This window comes from Rhinoraja longicauda, chromosome 30 (genome assembly GCF_053455715.1).
Source record: "Rhinoraja longicauda isolate Sanriku21f chromosome 30, sRhiLon1.1, whole genome shotgun sequence".
Classification (NCBI taxonomy): Eukaryota; Metazoa; Chordata; class Chondrichthyes; order Rajiformes; family Arhynchobatidae; genus Rhinoraja; species Rhinoraja longicauda.
In genome coordinates this window covers 1611209-1636071 of record NC_135982.1, presented here as the reverse complement: position 1 = coordinate 1636071, position 24863 = coordinate 1611209, and the positions used below count along the sequence as shown (strand labels likewise).

The window sequence follows — 24863 nt, the reverse complement described above, 5'->3', positions numbered from 1 at the left end:
GGGATATGGGGAGAAGGCAGGCAAGGGTTACTGATTGTGGATGATCAGCCATGATCACAATGAATGGCGGTGCTGGCTCAAAGGGCCAAATGGCCTCCTCCTGCATCTATTTTCTATGTTTCTATGGAACATTATGTTGTAGTTATAGAAGACGTTGGTAAGGCTGCACTTGGAGAATTGAGCACAGTTTTGATAACCCTGCAATAGGTAAGACATTATTAAGCTGGACAGATTGCAAAGAGGTTTTACAGAGATATTGCCAGGACTCATGGGCCCACAAGTACTGCCAATATATCTGTAAACGCTCTCAGGGAGTGGCTGAGCAGGCTAGGATGTTATTTCTCGGAGTGTACGAGGCCGAGGAGTGTCCTCCTCATGATGTATAAAATCATGAGAGGCATAAAAAGGTGAATGCTAATTGTCTTATTTCCAGGGAAGAGGAATCAAAAACCAGAGGGCAGGTTCAAGATGAGAGAAAATGATTTAAGAGGCTACTTCCTCACACAGAGGAGAGTGGTATATAGAACATAAAACATAGAACATGGAACATGGAACAGTATAGCACAGGAACTTTGGCCCACAATGTTTGTGCCGAACATGATGCCAGGTTAAAGTGATCACATCTGCCTCTACATGATCCACATCCTTCTAATCCATGCACTTCCATGTGTCTCACTATGCCACTGTTACATCTGCCTCCACCACCACCCCCGGCAATGCCTTCCAGGCCCCCACCACTCTCTGTGTGAAAAGACTTGCCCAGCACATCTCCACTAAACTTTCCCCCCTCCCACCTTATAACTGCGCTCTCTGCCATTGGACATTTCCACCCTGTGAAAAAGGTTCTGACTGTCTCCCCAATCTATGTCTCTCAGAATATTATACACTTCATCAAGAAGTATGGAACAAACTGTCAGGGGCATTGGGTTGATGTAGGTACAATAACAACATTTAAAAGGTGTTTGGTCAGGTTCAGGGATTGGGAAGGTGCAGAGGGATATGGGCCTAACCAGGGAAAATGGTACTGACTTAGGGTATGCTGGTTGCCATGGTTGAATGGGGTTGAAGGACCTGTTTCTCCAGGCCTGTACATTCATAAGTCATAAGGCCATTCGGCCCACCAAGTCTACTCTGCCATTCAATCATGGCTGATCTATCTCTTCTTCCTAACCCCATTCTCCTGCCTGCTCCCCATAACATCATGACACCTGTACTAATCAAGAATCTATCTATCTTCGCCTTAAAAATATCCACTGACTTGGCCTCCACAGCCTTCGGTAGCAAAGAATTCCACCGATTAACCACCCTCTGACTAAAGAAATCTCTCCTCATCTCCTTCCTAAAAGAACATCCTTTAATTCTGAGGATATGCCCTCTAGTCCTAGACTCTTAGACCTAGATGGTACTTACTGTGGTCACAACGCTGGCCTGTGAAACCTGCCTCGCAGATGCACTGCCCTGTGACTGTGTGGCAGCTCCCATCACTGTTCCTGCAGTCACACCAGTTCAAACAGTCCGCACCCCACCGACCAGCATCACAGGCTTAGAGAAAACAAAACAGGTTAGATCGCAGGGGATCCAGGGAGAGAGCCAGCCAGCGGGATAGAAAAACAGCTTCATGGAAGGAAGCAGAGGGTGATGGTGGCAGGGTGTTTTCGGAATGGAGGCCAGTGACTAGTGGTGTGCCTCAGGGATCGGTGTTAGGCCCGTTGCTGTTTGTGGTTTACATCAATGATCTGGATAAGATTAGGATTAGTAGGATAGCAGGCAGGATTAGTAATGGAGTTTCATGCAGATAAGTGCGAGGTGGTGCATTTTGGGAAGTCAAACCACGACAGGATCTTCACAGTGAATGGCAGGGCCCTGGGAGTGTTGTAAAGCAGAGGGATCTAGGAGTGCAAGTACGCAGTTCATTAAAAGTGGTGTTACAGGTAGATAAGGTGGTCAAGCAGGCCCTTTGAACATCCAGTCAGGGTATAGTGTGTCGTAGTTGGAATGGTATCATACATTTGTACAAGACATTGGTAAGGCCACATTTGGAGCATTACGGTCAGTTTTGGCCACCCTGCTATAGTAAAGATGCTGTTAAACTGGGGAAGATTTACGAGGATGTTACCTGGACTTGAGGGCCTCAGCTGTGGGGAGAGGTTGGGCAGACTAGGAGTTTATCAAGGCCTGGTGACATCCATATAAAAGCTTCATTGGGAACAGGGCAGACTGAATGATCATTACCCCAGCCTCTGAACACAATGCCTAACTTTGCTGGGCTATGCTGGTGAGAACTTACGAGGGGAAATACACTCTGGAGTTCTCCAGGGTACCTTCCAACCAGTGACCCCTCTGACCAAGAACAACAAGAATGCAGGATGTCAAGGGAAAAAGAAACAAAGTGCTGGAGGATCTCAGCAGGTCAGGCAGCACCTGTGGAGGGAATGAACAGGTGGCATTTCGGGTCAAGACCCTTCTTTAAGACCAGAGTAGAGGAGGGATAGTGGGAAGAGAGGAGTTGCTTATTCCTCCAGCAGCTTGTGACTTGCTCAAGATCCTAGCATCTGCAGTCTCATGTATGTCCAGAATGGCCAGAGAAATCATTGCCTCCCAGTTCCCATCATCATCACGGACTGTCCCGAGATGTTCCTTCATCTGCTCCCAACAATGGGAGCACCATCACCACAGAGATGTGTGCTCAATGTTGTGCTGGATGGTTTGTGAACATTCCACTCTCCATACCTCCAATAAAATGATTTGAACTGATCAAACACCTTCACAAGTGTAATCAAGCAAAGACAGACTGATCCAAAGTAAAGTTTCAAGATTCAGCACTCTGGCCCACCGAGTCCGTGACGACCTGTAATCACCCTTACACACTCGTTCCATGTGATTCCACTTTCTCATCCACTCCCCACACACTAGGGGCAATTTACCTACAAACCCACACAACGTTGGGGTGTGGGAGGAAACCGGAGCACCCAGAGGAAAGCCACGTAATCACAGGGAGAACGTGCAAACTCCACACAGATAGCACCTGAAATCAGGATCGCACCTATCTCAGGCATTGTGGGATAGCAGTCTCACCAGCTGCACCATTGTGCCAGCCTTAACGACTTAGTCTTGAACAATCCATGCTGCCTTTTCCTGATCAGTCCATGTGATTGGCAAGCCCTGTTCCTGATGATTGGTCCATCATTGTTTCTTGGCTAATAAAAGGTGGCAAATTGTCCTTACCTCTCCTGCAGTGGTGGCCAGTCCATCCTGGGGTGCACTGGCAGCGGCCTGTGGTGGGGTCACAGTGCCCCTTGTTCTCACAAACACATCGCATCTGACAGCGCAGGCCATACCGGCCCACGGGGCAAACTGGGGGAGGAAACAGACTCGCTGTCAATTCCAGTTACAAATATCACGAGGAAAATATTACATTCAACCGATAGATTGTTTTTTGTCTCGTTTTACATGTAATTCTATTGTAACCCACGTCTGCCTCTGTAATAAAGCACGGTGTTCCAGGCTCCAGCCGGCTGGCACGCTGGCTGCCCTGCGGGAAGGAAGCGGTGATGTTGGGGAACGGAAGCAGATCTGCAGAATGAACGTAGCAAATGTGTTCAACCTGGGAGCAACGGCTGTGTGGCTGAGCCAAGAGGCAGGAGGCAGGACTTGCTCCTGTGTTAGTTGGCAACAGGTAAAAGGTAGTCATAAGGTCATAGGTGATAGGAGCAGCTTTAGGCCATTCAATCCATCAAGTCTACTCTGCCATTCAATCACGGCTGATCTATCTCTTGCTCCTAACCCCATCTCCCGCCTTCTCCCCATGACCTCTGACACCCATACTAATCAAGAATCTATCTATCTCTGCCTTCAAAATATCCATTGATGGCCTCCACAGCCTTCTGTGACAAAGGGTTGCACAGATTCACTGCCCTTATAGGTTGTCAAGGATGGACTGTGGAGATCACCAGGAGCTGGGAATGAAGATGTCACGGAGAGAAACCACGAGCGTGATTGCTGTATACATCCGCTGGTGGGGACGAGGGGAGAAGTTTGGGGAGTACCTGTGGTGACAGGTGAATAGCGAGACCTCAGACTAAGTGAGGGCAGGACTGATGAGTCCTTGCACATTCCTTCATCGCATTGTAACGTCATAGGAGTGGACAGATGGGAATAAGATATCTGCAGATGGCAAAGATGTAAATACACATGGAGAGCCCACCAGACACAGCAACCCCTCCATCTCCATGTGTCAAGACTCCTCATTCATTCTCTCCCTCTTCCCATGCTGGAAATAAACAACCCCCCAGCATCTCCTGCAGTCTTCTGAGAAACAACCTCTCAATCTCAGCATCTTGTCACGGCAAGGTCTCTCACAGTGTTCCGGGAGCTTTGCTCAGGGTCTTGGCCTCCTGTTTATGGCCATGTGTCACACCCACACTGTGAAGCCTGGGCTGATGCAGTTACAACGAACAACATGGAACTGCACAGCACAGGAACAGGCCCTTCAGCCCAGCGTACGTGTCGAACACTGATCTCAGCTGCCGGTACCTGATCCAAATCCCTCTATTCCCTGCATTTCAATGTGCCTATCTTAAGGCCACTATCATATCTGCCTCCACCCCAGGCAATGTGTTCCAGGCAATGTCTGTGCTGAACATGCTGCCTGCACTTAATCCACCCCCCGCCACCCTCTGAATATCCATGCCAATCGAAATGCCTCTCAAATTCCACTATCGTCTCTGCCTTCACCACTGCCCTTTGGCAATGTGTTCCAGGCACCTCCTGACCCTCTGTGTAAAATAACCAGCCCCTGGGGATAACAAATTCTCATGGTTCTTGGGCGAACACATCTCCGTGTGTGAGCTTGGTGACTACAACAGTGGGTCGGCAGCAATGGGGGCTGCCAGTGGAGGGGGAACCCCCACTGAATTGCTGCTGATTCCAGATTCTGGTGTTCTAGGTGGACCTCAGCCAACTGTGCCAGAGAACAGGCCTTCCTAAGTCTTCACCATCAACTCATGTGACCAAAACCGGTGTAGGAGCAGGAATCTGGGCAGTGGCACTAAACGTTATTCCCGTATCATGTATCTATACACTGTAAACGGATTGATTGTAATCATGTATTGTCGTTCTGCTGACTGGTTAGCACGCAATTAAAGCTTTTCACTGTACCCTGGTAAACGTGACAATAAACTAAACTGAAATCTGAACGCTTCCATGGGGCAGAGGTGAATTAGAACAGACCTTAGCTGATGGAAGGATTGTGCAGAAGCCTGATAACAGAGGGGAAGAAGCTATCCCTGAGTCTGGAGGTTCGCGCTTTCAAGCTTCTGCACCTTCTGCCGACGGGAACGGGGAGAACAATGAATGACCAGCCCCAAACAACAGGCACAATGGGAAGGAATTCCAATGTTGCTCTCAACGCTCCCTAGCGTTTGAGGCTCATTGAGGAGGCGCTGTGAACTGTTTGCGTGCTACTGTATGTTTCATTTTTTTCCCCATTGGAACCTAATCAGATGTACAGCACTTTGGTCAACGTGGGTTGTTTTTAAATGTGCTATACAAATAAAATTGACTTGACTTGACTTGACTTGACTTTCACCCTGCGAGTTTAAGACTGCTTGGTTGAAAAGACTTCCAACTCAGCAAGGACACCTTCATGAAGTGCAACATCCCCACTGACCCTGGGAACCTGTGGTCCATATGCACCACAATTGGAGGAACAGCATCTCATATTTCGCTTGGGCAGCTTACAAACCAGTGGTATGAATATTGATTTCTCTAACTTCAAGTAACCCCGGTATTCCTTCTCCCTCCATCCCTCCCCCACCCGTCACACCAGCTTCTCGCTTTCACCCAACAAACAGCTAACAATTCGATTTATTCACAAAATGCTGGAGTAACTCAGCAGGTCAGGCAGCATCTCGGGAGAGAAGGAATGGGTGACGTTTCGGGTCGAGACCCTTCTTCAGACTGCTAACAATGGTCTGTTTCCTTTATCACCATTACTTTTTTGCATATCTTTCATTGTCTTTATCTCTCTCCATCATCATCTATATCTCTCGATTCCCTTATCCCTAACGAGGCTGAAGAAGGGTCTCGACCCGAAACGTCACCCATTCCTTCTCTCCAGAGATGTTGCCTGTCCCGCTGAGTTACTCCAGCATTTTGTGTCGATCTTTGGTTTGCACCGTAGATAGAGCATAAGTAATGAGGATGCCACTGACGGTGAGTCCATGCATCAGGAGCACAATGCTGCACAGCGCATCACCTTCCCAACCTCCCTCCCATCCTCCTGGCCAAAGAACTGTGGGAGACCAGGGGGTCATCAGCCATAATAGAACCAACAGAACCGGGGAGCAAGTTACCCTCAAGTTAGGGACTGCCTAAAAAATAAGAAGATACATTTACATTCTCACCGAGTACCAGATTGGACTCAAGTAGCTGAATACCCTGTTTAGTTTAGAGATGCAGAAGCGGAAACAGGCCCTTCGGCCCACCGAGTCCACATCGACCAGCGATCACTGCATACTAACACTATCCTACACACACTAGGGACATTTGCAATTATACCAAGCCAATTAACCAACAAATCTGTGCATCTTTGGAGTGTGAGAGGAAACCAAAGATCTCGGAAAAAAACCCACACAGGTCACGGGGAGAACGTACAAACTCCGTACAGACAGCACCCGTAGTCAGGATTGAACCCGGGTCTCTGGCGCTGTAAGGCAGCAACTCTACTGCTGCGCCACTGTGCTGCCCTGCTTCGACAAGACAGCAAGAAATATAAAGAGGGCTGGGAGAAGAGGGTCGGGAGATTTGAGCTCCCTCTGCTCTATGCGCAGGGTGGCAGAGTACCTACAGTTCTGACACAGCCTCCCCATGAATCCTGCTGGGCAAGTGCACTGTCCCGTCTCCTTGCTGCACGTCCCATTGTTCTCACAGGGAGGGCAGCTCCCTTGGCAGCGCAGGCCCCAGCGGCCTGGTGGACAGTCTGTGGACACAAATCAGAGGCATGCAAACGGTTACCCAGTTCAGCTTTGTGTCACGGCAGAGTTGGTCAGTTTCAGAGCCGATTAGTTGTATGGATTTAGGCGAGACAACACTAGTGAAGCAAGCCTTGTCCACTCACCTTTGCTGCACCGGAGGCCGGTTTTGCCAGCGGGACAGATGCATTCTCCACTCTCCCTGTGACACGGCGCTCCCCCACAATCACACGTCTGCAGGCAGTTTGTTCCAAAGCTGTTGCTGGCACACTCTGCAATGGACATGGGTAGATGCAGTCAGCCACTTAACACACTGTCTAATTCCACACTGGGAGTCTTGTCACTGCATCGCTCAACCGAGCTTCACCACATAGGAAAGGCTGGAACTTTACACCGGAACTATAGTGGAGTCAGGGGGTATGGGGAGAAGGCAGGAACGGGGTACTGATTGAGAATGATCAGCCATGATCACATTGAATGGTGGTGCTGGCTCGAAGGGCCGAATGGCTATTGTCTACATTTTATCTCTGTTTGCTTTGTTGTTACATTCTCCAACTAACAATGATCGATTCTACATTTTTCTTGAACTACATTCCCTTTGACCTGGTTTCACACCTTACACTTCCTTATCTACGTATCTCCCTCTCCCCTGATAAAAGTCTGAAGGGCCTCGTCCCGAAACAGCACCCATTCCTTCTCTCCAGAGATGCTGCCTGTCATGTTGAATTATTCCAGTTTTTCATGTCTATCTTCGGTTTAAACCAGCATCTGCAGTTCCTTCTTATACATCATGTGGTTGGCAACTGATAAACTTGTCTGAAGAAGGGTCTCGGCCTGAAACAGCACCCATTCCTTCTCTCCAGAGATGCTGCCTGTCCTGCTGAGTTACTCCAGCTTTTTGTGTCTATCTTCAGCCAGCCACATGATGCTGACTGAGAATCTGGACATAGCTCGTTAGCAGTTTTAATTAGTAAATAATTCTGAGTTCAATGATCTCAACTCTCATTGTTGCACAGCCTGTGATTACTCTTTGTGTTGGTCAATGGCCAGTTAAAAAGCTGATTGTGTGAGTGTTTGTTTTATAACATATAACAACATATAACAACTACAGCATGGAAACAGGCCTGTCCGGCCCTACCAGTCCACGCCGACCATTCTCCCTGACCTAGTCTCATCTACCTGCACTCAGACCATAACCCTCCAATCCCCTCCTATCCATATACCTATCCAATTTACTCTTAAATATTAAAATCGAGCCAGCCTCCACCACTTCCACCGGAAGCCCATTCCATACAGCCACAACCCTCTGAGTAACATCTTCAGTTGATTTAAATTTTTAACTCAGCATCTTGTGGCATACAGGAGCCTGGTTGAACAATAAGAGCTGAGGTGGGCCTGCAGTTTGTCGGGCCAATGGGAGAATTTCATGCTTCATAATCCATCTTTACCTGGGGCTGTTGACAAACAAACGCACAACGATGGAGTTCATTTCTTCCGGAGATTGACACAAAAAGTGGAGTAACTCAGCGGGACAGGCAGCATCTCTGGAGGGAAGGAATGGGTGACGTTTTAGTCTGAGGAAGGGTCTCGCCCCGTAACGTCACCCATTCCTTCTCTCCAGAGATGCCATCTGACCCGCTAAGTTACTCCAGCATTGTGAGTCTATCTTAGGTTTAAACCAGCATCTGCAGTTCCTTCTTACAGAGTTCATTTTTTCCCAAAAAGTCTTCAAGTTAAAAACATCTGGGGTAGGAAGTGAAAAGCTGCATGTGTTGAATCGGGTGTTTGAATATTGCCAAGAATATTGTAGAGCATTTTCTATTTTCCAAACTATTTTTATAAGCGTGTCAAGGTTTTTGAACTATTGATGAATTCCAGAGCTGTCAACATGGGGCCAACCTGATGTTGGAACTTGAGCCTTAAAATAAGAAACTGCCTGATGCACAATGGTTCAAGTGGAAGTGTTGATTTCAAGGGGGAAATCGCTTTGCACTTGTCATTTTGCTCTTGTACTCTTCTTTCCTTTTTGTTTCAGGGTCAGATTGATTTGAGACTTATTTCTTGATTAGCAATGCTCTTCCAGCAAACAAAGCATGAGTGTAAGTTGTATATTAAGAATACCGACTTCACAGCTTGTGAAGAGAAGTGTGACTCTGGCAGGTTTGCATACAGATTAGATGATTAAAACACTGCTGCCTCTGATGGCGTGATAGCTTGTTCTATTTGAACTGGCTGTTACATTTCCTGCACTGGAGCAGTAACTACACCAAGAAATACTCAGTCGAGCTTCGCAATGTCCTAGGCTTGAAAAACATGCATTATAAATGCAAGTTTCTTTACTTTAAGCAGCTTCACCACTCTTGCAAGTGCAATAGATCCCAGGAATGATTGGGTTAACATATGATGAGCATTTGATGGCACTGGGCCTGTACTCGCTGGAGGTGAGAAGTATGAGGGGGGACCACAGTGAAACTTATCGAACAGCCTCGCTCAGTCTTCCCGAACCTAGAGACCGTTCCCTCCGCTCCCACAGATCCTTCCTGCACCGCCGGAACCTCACTACCGGCGCACGCTGCCCTCGGGACGGCTGCTATGGAGAGGAGACGGTTGCCCACCTCTTCACAGAGTGTGGATTTGCCAAGAGAGTCTGGAGAGGTTTGCAGGGGTCCCTGTCACGATTTATTCCGAGCAGCTCCGTCACAGAGGACTCTGTGATCTACGGACTGTTCCCAGGGACAGCAGCATTCAGAGACTGACATCGAGTGCTGCTGGAAGGTCATCAACTCGGTGAAAGACTCTCTTTGGTCTGCCCGAGCTTTGTTGGCCTCCCAGCGGAGCGAGCTGTCCGTGGGGGAATGTTGCCGACTGGCCCGCTGCAGACTGCAGGAGTACGTGCTGAGGGACGCACTGAAGCTTGGTGCAGCCAACGCCAAGGCTCTGTGGGGGAGGACCACAGTCTAGGGTCCTTCCGCTGCTGGACATGGGGGGCAGGGTGTGGTGGAGACGCCCCTCCAAATAAGGGAAGGGATTCTGTGTAAAGCTGGCAATGAATATCTGTATTGAATGTAGAACCTCCGGGAATGTCGGATGGAGTTTTTGAAAAGAAAATGTTTTGTAAATATTTATTACTGGAATAAAGTAATTTTTAATATAAAAAATTAAAATAAATTCCCTTCCCAACCAAACCACCCCCTGCAACCGCAGGAGATGCAACACCTGTCCCTATACCTTCTCCCTCGACTCTGTCCAGAGACCCCGACAGTCCTTTCAGGTTAGGCAAAGGTTCACTTGTACCTCCTCCAACCTCATCTACGGTATCCGTTACTCAAGATGTGGACTCTTATACATTGGCGAGACCAAACGTAGACTGGGCAATCGTTTCACGGATCACCGCCTGAACCAACCTGATCTCCCAGTTGCTAAACACTTTAATTCTCCTTCCCATTCCCACACAGTCCTTTCTGTCCAAGGCCTCTTCCATTGTCAGAGTGAGGCTAAATGTAAATCGGAGGAACAGCATCCCATATTTCTCTCGGGCAGCTTACACCTCAGTGGTATGAATATTGATTTCTCTAACTTCAAGTAGCCCCGGCATTCCCTCTCTCTCCATCCCTCCCCCACCCAAGTCGCACCAGCTTCTCGTTCTCACCCAACAAACAGCTTACAATGGCCCGTTTCCTTTATCATCGTTACTTTTTGCATATCTTTCACTCATTGTTCTTTATCTCTCCACATCACCGTCTATATCTCTCGTTTCCCTTATCCCTAACCAGTCTGAAGGAGGGTCTCATCACGAATTTTACCAAGGCAATTAACTTACAAACCTGAGCGTTCTTGGAGTGTGGGAGGAAATCGAAGCATCTGGAGAAAACTCATGCAGGTCACGGTGAGAATGTACAAACTGCACAGACAGCACCTGTAGTCAGGATCCCATTCCTTCTCTCCAGAGATGCTGCCTGTCCCGCTGAGTTACTCCAGCTTTTTGTGTCTATCTTTGGTTTAAAACAGGATCTGCAGTTCCTTCCTACACAATGGGAATCAGATCTGGTTTTGATTAAACCAAGGCTTCAACTCTCAACTTGATAAGCTGTTTATTGATACTAACACATATTTGAAATTTTGGTTTCAACAACTCACCAATGTGTGAATATTTTTAACTACCTATTGCTTCCAACTGTTGGCTGCTAGAAGCAATGCTTTTAACTTAACCAACCCCTTCAACATGATGTGCGGCTGCCTCACAGTCCCAGTGAACCAGGTTCAATCCTGATCTGTAAAGGTACCTGTGTGGAATTGGAACAAGTTCTATATGGACCATGTGGGTTTTCTCCAGTTGCTCTGGTTTCCTCCCACTTCTCAAATTTGTTTTTGAAAATTGCTTCCGTGTGTGTAGCTGCAGGGGAATCGGCGTGGAATTTATGGACATGCGGCACGGTGGCGCAGTGGTAGAGCTGCTGGCTTACAGCGCCAGAGATCCAGGTTCAATCCTGGCTACGGGTACTGTCTGTGCGGAGCTTGTACGTTCTCACCATGACCAGGTGCTCCGATTTCCACCCACACTCCAAGAACTTTCAGGTTTGTAAGCTAATTAGCGTGGTAAAATTGTAAAATTACCCGTAGGGTGTGTAGGATAGTGTTAATGTACAGGGATCACTGGTTTCCATGCTGTATCTCTGAACTAAACTAAACTAATCTGGGCGAGAATGGGTTTCAGGGAAATAAGCAGGGGAATGGATTGGGGAGGTTGCTGTGTGAGCTGAAATAGACATCTTGAATTGAATGCCCCCCCCCCCCCCCCTATATATACTGATCAGTGGAGGAAATCCATGTATTAATGCTGTTTACACAAGGCAGATACAGCAATCAATCTCTCATTGTTTCACAGGGGATAATAAAGCAGCTATTTACAGCAGAACCACTTCAATCAGCATTAACCCTTCCCACGCCTGCCTCACCCTTGGTGGTATCTGTAAAACACAAAGCAACCTCCCCTTCTATTACGCAAATTGGAGGAACAGCTTCTCATATTTCACGGGCAGCTTACAGCCCAATGGTATCAATATTGATTTTTCTAACCAAGTAACCTCGGCTATCCCTCTCTCTCCATCCCTCCCCCACTACAGTCGCACCAGCTTCTCGTTTTCACCCAACAAACAGCTAATAATGGCCTGTTTCCTTTATCATTGTTACTTTTTTACATATCTTTCATTCATTTGTTCTATATCTCTCTACACCATCGTCTCTCTCGTTTCCCTTATCCCTAACCAGTCTGAAAAAGGATCTCATCCCGAAACGTCACCCATTCCTTCTCTCCAAAGATGCTGCCTGTCCCGCTGAGTTAATCCAGCTTTTTGTGTCTATCTCCCTTCTATTGACTCCATTTATACCTCACGCTGCCTCGGCAAGGCTAGCAGTATAATCAAGGACGAGTCGCACCCCGGCCACTCCCTCTTCTCCCCTCTCCATCAGGCAAAAGGTGTAGATGTGTGAAAACGCACACCTCCAGATTCAGGGACAGTTTCTTCCCAGCTGTTATCAGGCAACTGAACCATCCTACCGTAACCAGAGAGCAGTGCTGAACTACTATCTACCTCTGATGACCCTCGGACTATCCTTGATGGGACTTTGCTGGCTTTACCTTGCACTAAACGCTATTCCCTTATCATGTATCTACACACTGTAAATGGCTTGATTGTAATCATGTATTGTCTTTCTGCTAACTGGTTAGCAAGCAACAAAAAGCTTTTAACTGTACCTCGGTACACGTGACAATGAACTAAACTGAACTGAAACTGAAGAATATTGTTAAACTCTGTCGGTATTACTTTCTTGGTTTGTTCAGTGGTTGTGATGTTACACTGCTGCAATGCCAGCACTGAAGGCCAGTCCTGCCTGCCTGCCTGCCTGCCTGCCTGCCTGCCTGCCTGCCTGCCTGCCTGCCTGCCTGCCTGCCATGGACAGTGTGACTGACAAAGCCAAGTGTGGGCGCTGAAGCACTGTTCTAAGCTCAGGAATCACCTCAAGCCTCGCCCAGGTAAGGGGCTCATATTTCCTTCCCTTGAGTTCATTAGTAGCGGGTGGCATGGTAGCATAGTAGTAGAGTTGCTGTCTTACAGTTCCAGAGTCCCGGGTTCGATCCTGACCTCGGGTGTTGTCTGTACGGAGTTTGTACGTTTTCCCCCTTGACCGCGTGGGTTTTCACCGGGAGTGTCCTCCCACACTCCAAAGATGTACAGGTTTGTAGACTAATTGGCTTTGGTAAAATTGTAAATTGTCCCTAGTGTGTGTAGGATAGTGTTGGTGTGTGGAGAACACTGGTCGGCGCGGACACGGTGGGCCAAAGGGCCTGTTTCCATGCTGAATCTCTAAACGAAACTAATCCTAGGTCGGTTTCGTTTGACAAACCTCCAGTTTTGCAGTCATCATTACTAAGAAAAGCTTCTTATAAATGTCCAGATTATGAAATGACTCTATTTTCCTACAACTATCATATTGGGATTTGAACTCAGATCTCTAGATTGTTAGATCTGGACTCTGGACTCACTCTTTTGTCCTTGAAGACCCTCATCCCTTGAATGAGGGTACAGGATCCCCCGTATCCCTGTGTGATGCAGATAGACATACTTCAGCTCTTTAGACGTGATCTATAAATGCAACTTGTTGTTGCATTCGATTTATGTTTAGTTTAGTTTAGAGATACAGCACGGAAACAGGCCCTTGGGCTCACCGAGTCTGCACCGACCATCAACACTATCTACACACACTAAGGACAATTTACAATTATACCAAGCTAACTAACCTACAAATCGATTCCACCAGGTGGCGCCACCACAGTGGCTGCCTCGCCATGTCACGATGCATGCCGCAGGCGCCGCGCGGACTTTAACATTGTGGAGCTGCGATCCTTTGCCAAGGATCGACTGTGGAGAGCTCCAACCGCGGGGCCTGTGGACTTTAACATCGTGAAGCCCGCGGTCTCTGGTGAGAAGAGGCCGACTCGGGAGCTCCGTGCCGCGGAGAGAGTTCCAATCGTCCCGACGCCGGAGTTTCGATCATCCCAACGCGAGGGCCTCGGACATTCGGCAGCGGCGACTGCGGACGGTTCAACAGCCCCGACCCCGGGTGAACAAAGAGGAAGATGTTGAACTTTATTACCTTCCATCACAGTGAGGAATGTGGAATCCACTGTGGTGGATGTTTATGTTAAATTTTATTTTATGTGGCTGTGTGTCTTGTTGCTATTTACTTAGTATGGCTGTATGGTAACTCAAATTTCACTATACCTTAATTGGTACATGTGACAATGAATTGATCTTGAAATCTTGAAATCTGTATGTTTTTGGAGTGTGGGAGTAAACTGGAGCACCCGGAGAAAACCCATGCAGTCACGAGGAGAATGTACAAACTCCATACAGACAGCACCTGTAGTCAGGATCGGACCCGGGTCCCTGGGGCTGCAAGGCACCAGCTTCACCGCTGCGACACCGTGCCGCCCACAATATGCTCTTGGTTTTTATAACAGTACATCGGAAATTAGGATCTAAATTCTGACTAGAGTCAAGGCTGCATCCCAATGTAACTCCAGTTCTAAATGCCACATGCTCTATCCCATGACTTTATATCCCTAAAGCCTGCCTCTCCTCTCAGTGGCTGACCACAGACTTCACCAATAAGTGACTCAAGCAATAAAATCCCAGGCTATAAACTTTCAAGTCAAACTTGGACCATCCTCAACTGCTTGAGAATAAACCATTTGGCCATCTACTTCATAGGCAAAAATGAGGAACAGCCCAGACTGTGAGCATGACTGGCCAAGTCAGCCCAAGCCTCCAGCCTGAACTCTTGCCCCAAGAGACCTCCTCTGATGGTAGCACTGCCGTCCTGAATCAGTCCGCTAATGTGTTTACTTGTCCCATGTTCCAGGTGCTAATCCCATATTCACGTACCCCAATCTTATATTGCTCATCCCATGTTTCTTATATTGGCATCATATCAGTTCTGATCCTTTATTCTTTTGCTGGTCACATATCATGCACTTATTTATAGACCTCATGGGATGAGACTCTTCCAATATTCCTCATGTTAGCATCTTGTCTCTTTTTGCTGGGTGTATATATTTATAATTTTGACACCGTTCTACCCTTTGTTGCCTTGTGCCTGTGTCCTGATGCAGCCCAGGGCAGTAATGTCTTGCAGCTCACTTTAAGGTCACCATTTCTATCAGCACTTTTACATCGTTCCGTTGCTGTGCTCTCCCGCTCTGTAATTGATGACAGATGTCTGTCTTTGCTTGCTAAGTATTTCCAGATCCCCTTCATGGCCCACAAACTAAATGTTTCTACAAAATATTCCTGTTATTTCCTGTTTCTCAGCCTGAACAAGGAGATTAGAGTGGTTTGGGAAAAATCTCCAATTGAATATTTCCAATCTTGCTTGTGGAAGTGTCACAATGACCTGGTCTAAGGTGCGAATCTTCAAGGCTAGCAATCCTCATTCCTTGTCTGCCTGTGGTCCTCTCATCTCTAACAGTCCATGACTACTTTGCATTCTCTTGGGTTACACATTGATTTCCTCTGTGCATGAAAGGCAAGGGGATAGCAAGCAAGGGAAGATGTTTAGCTTGTGTATTGTCATGAGGTTGTTTTATGTAGGTTAAAATGAATTTGAATTAAACACTCCTGTAGACTGTCCTGTTTAGATCCCACAGTTCATTTGATAATGAACCTTCATTATCTATATACTAAAACTCTCATTTGTTTGTTTGTTCCTGAAATACACCCAAGACGGTACACGACAGCGCGACAATTTTAGGCCGACCTTACTCACCACTTTTAGGTGCTAATGGAAGGTTTCATTGAATTCGGTATTATATTTTTAAAGTTATTCACATTTTAAAGTTTTAATCTATCTCCTAGGGAGGAGGGAGGGTGAGGGGATGGAGTGGGGGGGAGGGGAAGGGGGAAGAGGGAGAGGGAAGGGAGGGGGGGAAGGGAGGGGAGAGAGGGGAGGGGAGGGAGGAGGGAAGGGGAGGGGAAAGTGGGGGGAGAGGGGAGGAGGGAGGGGGGAGAGGGGAGGGGGAGGAGGGAGGGGGAGGGGGAGGGGGGAGGGTTGGGAGGAGAGGGTGCTGCACCAATGCAGGAGAGGTTTGGGCCCAACGGGTCCACTTGGTCTAGTCCATATACTAAAACTTTTGTTTGTTTGTTTGTTTGTTTCTGAACTACAGCCAAAACGGTACACAATAGCACAACAATTGTAGGCCCACCTTGCTCACCGTCATCCTAATGCTAATGGAAGAAGTTTCATCGAAATCTGTGTTATATTTTTTAAGTTATTCACATTTTAAAGTTTAAATCTATCTCCTCAGGAGGGAGTGGGGAGGGAGGGAGGGGGATGGAGGAGGGTAAGGGGGATTGAGGGGGATGGAGTGGGGGGAGGGGGAGGGAGGGGGGAGGGAGGGAGGGGAAGGGAGGGGGAGGGAGCGGGGAGGGAGGGGAAGAGGGGGGGAGGGGAAGAGGGGGGGAGGGGGAGGGGGGAGAGGGGAGGTAGGGGGGAGAGGTGCTGTACCAATGCAGGAGAGGGTTTGGGCCCAACTTGGTCTAGTGTCTAATTAAAATTTACTCATACATTCCTTCTTAGCATATATTTTTCCAAAAATTGTGGAACCCACCATATTTTTCCATTCTCACTCTCTCCTTATAACTATCTCTTAAACCAACCGCTAAATGCCCATTAAAACTCAACTATTAGGATTGGTTCTTCATCCAGATTAACAATGCAATGTACAAGATGGACTCCTTTCACTGCTCCTAGTGTACTGTTTTATTCAACACCTTATTGCACAATAGAAACTATATTTAGCAAAGCACTACTACTGTGAAAAGTAGTCATTTATAGTATATCTTATACATAAAGCAATGCGTTCTCTATTTTTAATTTAGATTAGTTTAGAGATACAGCACGGAAACGTGCTCTTAGGCCCACCGACTCCATACCGACCAGCGATCCCCACACATTAACACTATCCACATTCACTGGATGTTTTCAAGAAAGTTAGATATAGCTCTTCGTGCTAAATGAAACAAAGGTTATGGGGAAAAAGCAGGAACGGGGTACTGATTTTAGATGATCAGCTATGATCCATATCGAATGGCGGTGCTGGCTCGAAGAGCCGAATGGCCTACTCCTGTACCTATTTTTCTATTCTATTACTACACACAATCCTACTCACACTAGGAACATTTTTTACACTTATACCAAGCCAATTAGCCTACAAACCTGTACATCTTTGGAGTGTGGGAGGAAACCGAAGATCTCGGAGAAAAACCATGCGGTCACGGAGAGAACGTACAAACTCCGTACAGACAGCGCCTGTTGTTGGGATCGAACCCAGGTCTCTGGTGCTGTAAGCGTTGCAAGGCAGCAACTCTACCGCTGCGCCACCGCCCCGCCCTAATGTACAGTAGTAACGAATAAAGTATAAATGTACTTTATTCAAAGTATCTCAAATAGGAACCATATGAATTAAATGGAGGGTAACTCATTCCATAATAGCATGCCCTTTACATGTATCCTGCCCAAAATGTATTTTTCAATACAGATCACTAAAAACATATTGTCATGTCATTATTACAGGACCTAGCTGTGTGAAAACTGACTACATGATTCATTGCACTGATGACACTTCAACACCTTTGGCCCCGTGCAGAAGTTGTTAAAGGCGCTAGAGTAATGCAAATCCTCTTTTCACTCAAGGGCTGGCACTTAACCCAATTTCCTCTTTCTTGCCAAATCAAACAATTCCAGATTAGGGATTTAGCTTATTGAATATCATCTGGTAATAATTCATTGTTGAAGATTTCGATGGAGATTAATTGAGTGGATTAGGTAGACGTTTGGCTTGTAAATTCCATTCATTTCGAGGGAGCAGTTACATGAGTTCACAGAGGAACATTGTGTTCCTTCAGTTATGGACCCCCATCTGCAAAGAAGTGATGCACAGACTGAGCACCCAGGGTAGAGTAAAGAAAGAACCAAATTACATTTGATAGTGTACCCTTCATGAGTTCCACACATCCCAAAAGTGCTTTAAAGCCAAAAAAACTTCTAATTTACAATGACTGTTGTGACTTTAGACTTTAGATACAGCGCGAAAACAGGCCCTTCGGCCCACTGAATCTGCACCAACCAGTGATCACCCAGTACACCAGCAATATCTGCACACTGGGGACGATTTACAATTTTACTGAAGCCAATTAACCTACAAACCTATGTCTTTGCAGTGTGGGAGGAAACCAGAGCACCCAGAGAAATCCACGCGGTCACAGGGAGAACGTACAAACTCCATACAGACAGCACCCATAGTCAGGATCGAACCTGGGTCTCTGGTGCTGTAATGCAGCAACTACCACTGCACCACCGTGCCGCCCCTTGGATAAGAATGAAGGCAAAGATGGATGCAAAATGTAGAGGGTAACTCAGTGGGTCAGGCAACATCTCTGGAGAACATTGATAGGTGACGTTACGGGACGGACCCTTCTTCAGAACATTGGTAAGTTGGGCACAAGACCACACAAATGTTTTTATTGGTCGGAGGAGGGGCTAAGACCATGTCAAAAGGAAAACTCTCCATTCTTCTGGGAAAGAGTACTACTGTAGATTTCAGAGAGTCCAGTCACAACTGATATCTCATCCAAAATCTGGCATCTCCTTCAGCACACCACTGGTCTATCAGTGCAGATTATGACAGAGAGTAGGTGGAGATTAGAACTTCCATTATTATGGTTGTGGTCACTTAGTGTTATTATGTGAATATAATGGGGAAAATGTTGTTATTGCTCATGAATGTAGCATTGCATGACCAGTGTGTTGGGCCAGCCTCCTGGCATGCAGTCAGCTGCAATGTCCCAACCATCTGATTCCAGGGCATCCTTGGAGGCCCAAAGATCTAGGCAGAGACGGGAGCCATTTCCAACTGGTTGATCCAGTCATTTTGTATGAACATACAAAAGTTACAAGAGAAACCCTAAAATCAGAAGGATGAACAGCTCAGACACAAAGTGCTGGAGTAACGCAGTGAGTCAGCCAGTATCTCTGGTGAAAAAGGATGGGTGACGTTTCGGGTCAGAACCCTTCTTCAGATTGAACCTAGGGGAGGGGTGGAGGTGAGAAAAGACCAGGATCAATCAAGGCCCGGCCACAAATGACCAGAGGCAGGGTGGAGCCCTGATGTTGCCCAGTGTTGGCTGAGGAAGGTGTTCTGGTTCACGTTCTGATTGATTACTGCGTAAACTATGTATACCAATGACATTCCAAATGCAGTTTCGTCCAGAGTTCGACTCTTCGCAGATGATGCCATAATTTATAGAGAGATTAAAACACCAGAAGACAGCTTGTCCTCACAGAAGGTTCTGGATGCTCTCTGTGAGTGGGGGAAAACCTGGCAGATGTCATTCAATACAACCAAGTGTCACACCATCCATGTCTCACACAAGACTAATCCACTTTTATTGGAATACAACATGGGTAGCCATTCATTACTTGCTGTCAACCATCACCCATATCGAGGAGTTGAATTAAGCAAAGATTTAAGTTGGGCGACGCATATTGATCAAGTGTCTAACAAAGCAAATAGAACGCTCGGCCTTCTTAAAAGAAATGTCCACGCATGTAGTACATCCGTCAAAGAGAATGCCTACAAGTCCTTGGTCAGGCCCAAATTGGAGTATTGTGGAGCTGTATGAGATCTTTTCAACAACAACAACAAGATCACCCTGGAGAAAGTACAACGCCGAGCAGCTCGCTCTGTATGTAATGACTACAAGTGCAAATCAAGCATGAATAATATGCTGACTTCTCTCAGAGGGGATTCCCTAGAGCTCTGCAGAATCAGGCTCTGCAGACTTATTGCAATTTACAAAGAGATTCACAAAATCACGCCATCAAATCTTCCGTCATCCCAGAGCACCAACTGCCATGAAACAAGACAAAATACCGGTCCCTAAATCAACTCGCTGAATTCCAATAAACGTTGCTACCAATATTCCCTTTACCCTAGGATGATAAGGGAATGGAATTTGTTACCGCCCAACGCACGCGCCACTCCCGATGTTCAGTCATTTACAAAGGGGATTGACCAACTAGATCTCCTCAACTTGGTCTAAAAGGCCCACTTCAAAACTCCATCACTACTCTACTCACTCCGACCTGCTGCTGCTGCTGCGAGAGAGAGAGACAACCACTTATGAGGTGTTTGCGCAGAAATCAACCGGAACCAGAACCAAAAACACCTCATAAGTGGTTATCTCGTAAGTGGTGTAAACTGAAGAGTACAATGTGATGAAAGGTGGAACTGGTAAAACGACTAGAGGTGGAGGAATGGGACAAGGGGGGAGGGGAGGGCAGTCTGAGTAGAAGGTACTAAAATTAAAGAATTCAACGTTCATACTGCTGGATTGTAAGCTACCCCTGGCGAAATATAAGATGCTGATCCTCCAATTAGCTTGTGGCCTCACTGTGGCAATGGAGGAGGCCCAGGACAGACAGGTCAGTGTGGGAATGGGTGGGGGAGTTGAAATGGGTTAGGAGGGAGAGATATATCAGCCATGATTGAATGGCGGAGTAGACTTGGGAAGGTTTAATGAAACACCTGAACAATTTGATTGGTCATGTGCTGTGGCTTTGTATTGGTCCGAATTGACAGCCTTCAAAACCTGTTTTGCAGTCAAAGGGAACGGAAGCTGGTTTTGCTAAATCTGGTCACAGTGATGAACATAACCAATGGGTTATGATCAGAACATCTGGTGTGTTCACCTGGTTGAGTTCCTGAAAGCCTTTACCATACTATCTGTGGTTAACATTTTGAAGGTATTTATTCACAAAATGCTGGAGTAACTCAGCAGGTCAGGCAGCATCTCGGGAGAGAAGGAATGGGTGACGTTTCAGGTCGAGACCCTTCTTCAGACTGATGTCAGGGGGGCAGTCTGAAGAAGGGTCTCGACCCGAAACGTCACCCATTCCTTCTCTCCCGAGATGCTGCCTGACCTGCTGAGTTACTCCAGCATTTTGTGAATAAAAACCTTCGATTTGTACCAGCATCTGCAGTTATCTTCTTATATATCTGTGGTTAACAGTGTGTGCTCCTGACAAAACCTATTTTAAATCAGGAGCATTACAAAAGTGGGTGGTTTTGTAGTTAGTGAAGATGGTTGTGAAAGATTGCAGCAGGATTTGGATCGATTGACCAGATGGGCTGAGGAATGGTTGATGGAATTTAATACAGAGATGTGTGAGGTGTTGCATTTTGGGTCGTCGAACAAGGGCAGGACCTACAAAGTGAATGGTAGGCCTCTGGGCAGTGTTGTGGAGCAGAGGAGTCCAGGAGTACAGGTGCATGGTTCCTTGAAAATGGAGTCGCAGGTGGGTAAGGCGTTTGGCACATTGGCCTTCATCAGTCCAGAGTATTGATTATAGAAGTTGGGAGGTCATGTTGCAGTTGTATAAGACGTTGGTGAGACCACATTTAGAATATTGTGTTCCGTTGTGGGCACCATGTTACAGGAAAGATATTGTCAAGTTTGAAAGGGTTCAAAGTACATTTACGAGGATGTTGCCAGGACTCGAGGGTCTGAGCCATAGGAGAGATTGAGTAGGCTGGGTCTCTATTCCTTGCAGCACAGGAGGATGAAGGGTGATCTTGGAGAGGTGTATAAAATCATGAGAGGAATGGATCGGGTAGATGCACAGAGTCTCTTGCCCAGAGTAGGGGTAGCTTTTTCACACAAAGGGTGAAAAACTCTCTGAGTGAAAAAGTTCTTCCTCATCTCCGTTCTAAATGGCCTACCCCTTATTCTTAAACTGTGGCCCCTGGTTCTGGACTCCCCCAACATTGGGAACATGTTTCCTGCCTCTAGCGTCTCCAATCCCATAATAATCTTATATGTTTCAATAAGATCCGCTCCCATCCTTTGCGCTTGTTGCACAGTGCCCCACTAGCACACAATACAACACAGGTCCACAACAGGAGGTCCCAGTGAGCCGCGGCCTTACCCCGACAGCAGGACTGGCTCACCCACCGTGACACCGAGAGAGGGAAGCTGCCACGCCCGGCCCCTAAAGACCAGGAACCAGAGAGAAGGTGGAGGGACCCAGTGATAGCAGCGGACCCTGGACAAGGGATGGTGGGAAAAGCTAGTGGGGGGGGGGGTCTTACCTTCCGCCTTGCATGGTCAACTGAGGGAGAAGTCCCCGGGGCACTGAGGATGAAGATGGCCGTGCAAGGAGGACGACGGTTGGCGGGACTACCAGATGGAGGTGACGGCTGCAACAGGCCTCGATGGCCAGCTGCAGGTGGGACTGTGAAATGCCACCAAAGCCTGGGACTATTGCATCTAGACTGTGAGCTGCTTCTGTGCATTATGTGCTGAGCCAGGTATTGTACTGACGCATGCCAATAAACTTACTGATCTGTATACAAAGAAAGAACCTCACTATACCATGATAATGTGATAATAAAGGAACCATTGAATTACTTTAGTCCACTCAACAATTTATAATCTGAAGATAAACACAATGCCAATCACAAATATGAACCTGAAAATGTAATTAACAAATAAAACTATTGGAATAATAAAACTGATCGTAGAGATTCTCAAAGGTGTTACTGTTCAGATGAGATGCTAAACTGAGGTTCTTCCTGCCTACCAGGTAAACATAGCAGTCCCCAAGCACAGCCTGATGATGGGTGGGGCAGTTATCTAACCCTCGTGCCCTTGGATAACCATTATTGCCTAACGGAGAAACAAGGAACTGCAGTGCTGGTTTGCAAAATAAAAGACACAAAGTGCTGGAGTAACTTAGCAACTCAGGCAGCATCTCTGTATCGGTGATGTTTCAGGTTGTGACTGAAGAAGGGTTTTGACCCAAGAGAGAGTTAGATATAGCTCTTGGGGCTAAATGAATCAAGGGATATGGGGAAACAGCAGGAACGGGGTACTGATTTTAGATGATCAGCCATGATCATATTGAATGGCTGAATGGCCTACTCCTGCACCTATTTTCTATGATTCTATGTTTCTAAAATTTCACCTATCCATGCTCTGCAGAGATGGCCCGCTCAGTTACTCCAACACTTTGTGCCTATCTTTTTCTTTCAACCTTGCTCTTGGAATGAAGATTTACTGCAATGTTTCCCACCCTCAGTGATTGCTTCCCAGCCTCAAGGGATGCCTTTGGACATCAGCATCCAGTCAATATCTCCTGACTTTTATCCTGACCCTCTCTGCTGGTCAAAGGGCCAAGGAGGATATATTCCTTCACAGGGCAACTGCCAAAAGGGACATACACAACAGATCGATAGAGAAGTGGATGAGTACCTGAGAAGGAAAATACCCAGTGCTTTGGAGAAAGTGGTGGCACCATTGAATAATGTGAACTGAACACAGAACATGCTACAGCACAGGAACAGGCTCTAAGGCCAATGAGGTTGCTGCCAATTAACCAAATCTTTTTTTCCTGCACATGATCCTGTCATAAGATCATATGATTCGAGCAGAATTAGGCCATTCGGCCCATCAAGTCTCCGCCATTCAATCATGGTTGATCTATCTATCCCTCCTAACACCATTCTCCTGCTTTCTCCCCATAACCTCTAACATCCGTACTAATCAGGAATCTATCTACCTCTGCCTTAAATATATCCACTAACTTGACCTAAGTAGAGCCTCAGCATTACATCCCTTTGTTTTTGTTTCCAAGCCCTCTTGAAATAAATGCGAGCATTTATCCCCCCTTCCCTTGCATAGTCACATGCCTATCTAAACGCATCTTCAAATGCCACTATCATAACTGCCTTAACCACCATCCCTGGCAGCCTGTTCCATAGTCACATGCCTATCTAAACGCATCTTCAAATGCCACTATCATAACTGCCTTCACCACCATCCCTGGCAGCCTGTTCCAGGAACCCACAACGTTTCCCCTCTCATCCTCTTTTTATAGCTACTACCTTCTAATCCAGGCAGCATTCTGGCAAATCTCTACCGCATCTTCTCCAAAGCCTCCATATCATTCTTGTAAAGGGGCGACCAGAACTGCACACTTTACTCCAATTGCAGCTGAAGCAAAGATTTATAAATGCAACATGACTTCATAACTCCAATACTCAATGTCCTGGCTTATGAAAACAAGCATACAACAAGCATACGCTTGTCACTTGATCTACTCGTGTTGCTACTTTCAGGGAGTTATGAACTTAGACCGCACGATCCGTCTATATTGTTTAAGGTCCTGCCATTAGCTGTACACTTTCCCCTTACATCTGACCTCCTAAAGTGCAAGATCTCACACTTGCCCAAATTCAATTCCATCTGCCATTTCTCTGCCCAATTCTGAGTTGATCTTTTTCCCATTATATACTTTGTCAGCCTTCTTCACTGTGCACAACTCCACCAATCTCTGGGTCATCTGCAACCTTACTAACCAGCCCATCTACATTTTCATCCAAGGTATCACAAACAACACAGGTCCCAGACCTGATCCCTATAGAACACCTCTGGTCACAGACCACTAGCCAGAATAACACCCTTCCACCAAGACCCTCTGTCTTCTATGGGCAAGCCAGTTCTAAATCCAGACCATCAAGTCAACATAGATCCCATGCATCTTAATCTGCTGGATCAAATATCTTAGATAGACACTAAATGCTGGAGTAATTTAACAGGTCAGGCAGCATCTCTGGAGAAAAGGAATAGGCGAAATTTTGGATGAAACCCTTGGAGTCAGGGGAGGGGGAAACGAGATATGAAAAGGTACATAGAACAAATGAATGAAATCAAAGGCAGCAACGATGATCTAGGAAAGGTGGAGCCCACTATGGTCCATTGTTGTCTGTGGGGA

At 46.8% G+C, this 24863-nt stretch overlaps 1 protein-coding gene across 1 annotated transcript in view; it reads right to left on the bottom strand.

Moving 5' to 3' along the window:
• The window catches only part of LOC144607921 (uncharacterized), a 511597-nt gene that overhangs the window by 60503 nt on the left and 426231 nt on the right, over positions 1-24863 (bottom strand). The window contains exons 19-22 of the mRNA XM_078425055.1: positions 7118-7243; positions 6848-6979; positions 3226-3354; positions 1411-1542 (exon numbers count right to left, since the gene is read on the bottom strand). Of these exons, the coding sequence (XP_078281181.1) occupies positions 1411-1542; positions 3226-3354; positions 6848-6979; positions 7118-7243 (519 nt within the window). The remainder of the gene's footprint in view (positions 1-1410; positions 1543-3225; positions 3355-6847; positions 6980-7117; positions 7244-24863) is intronic.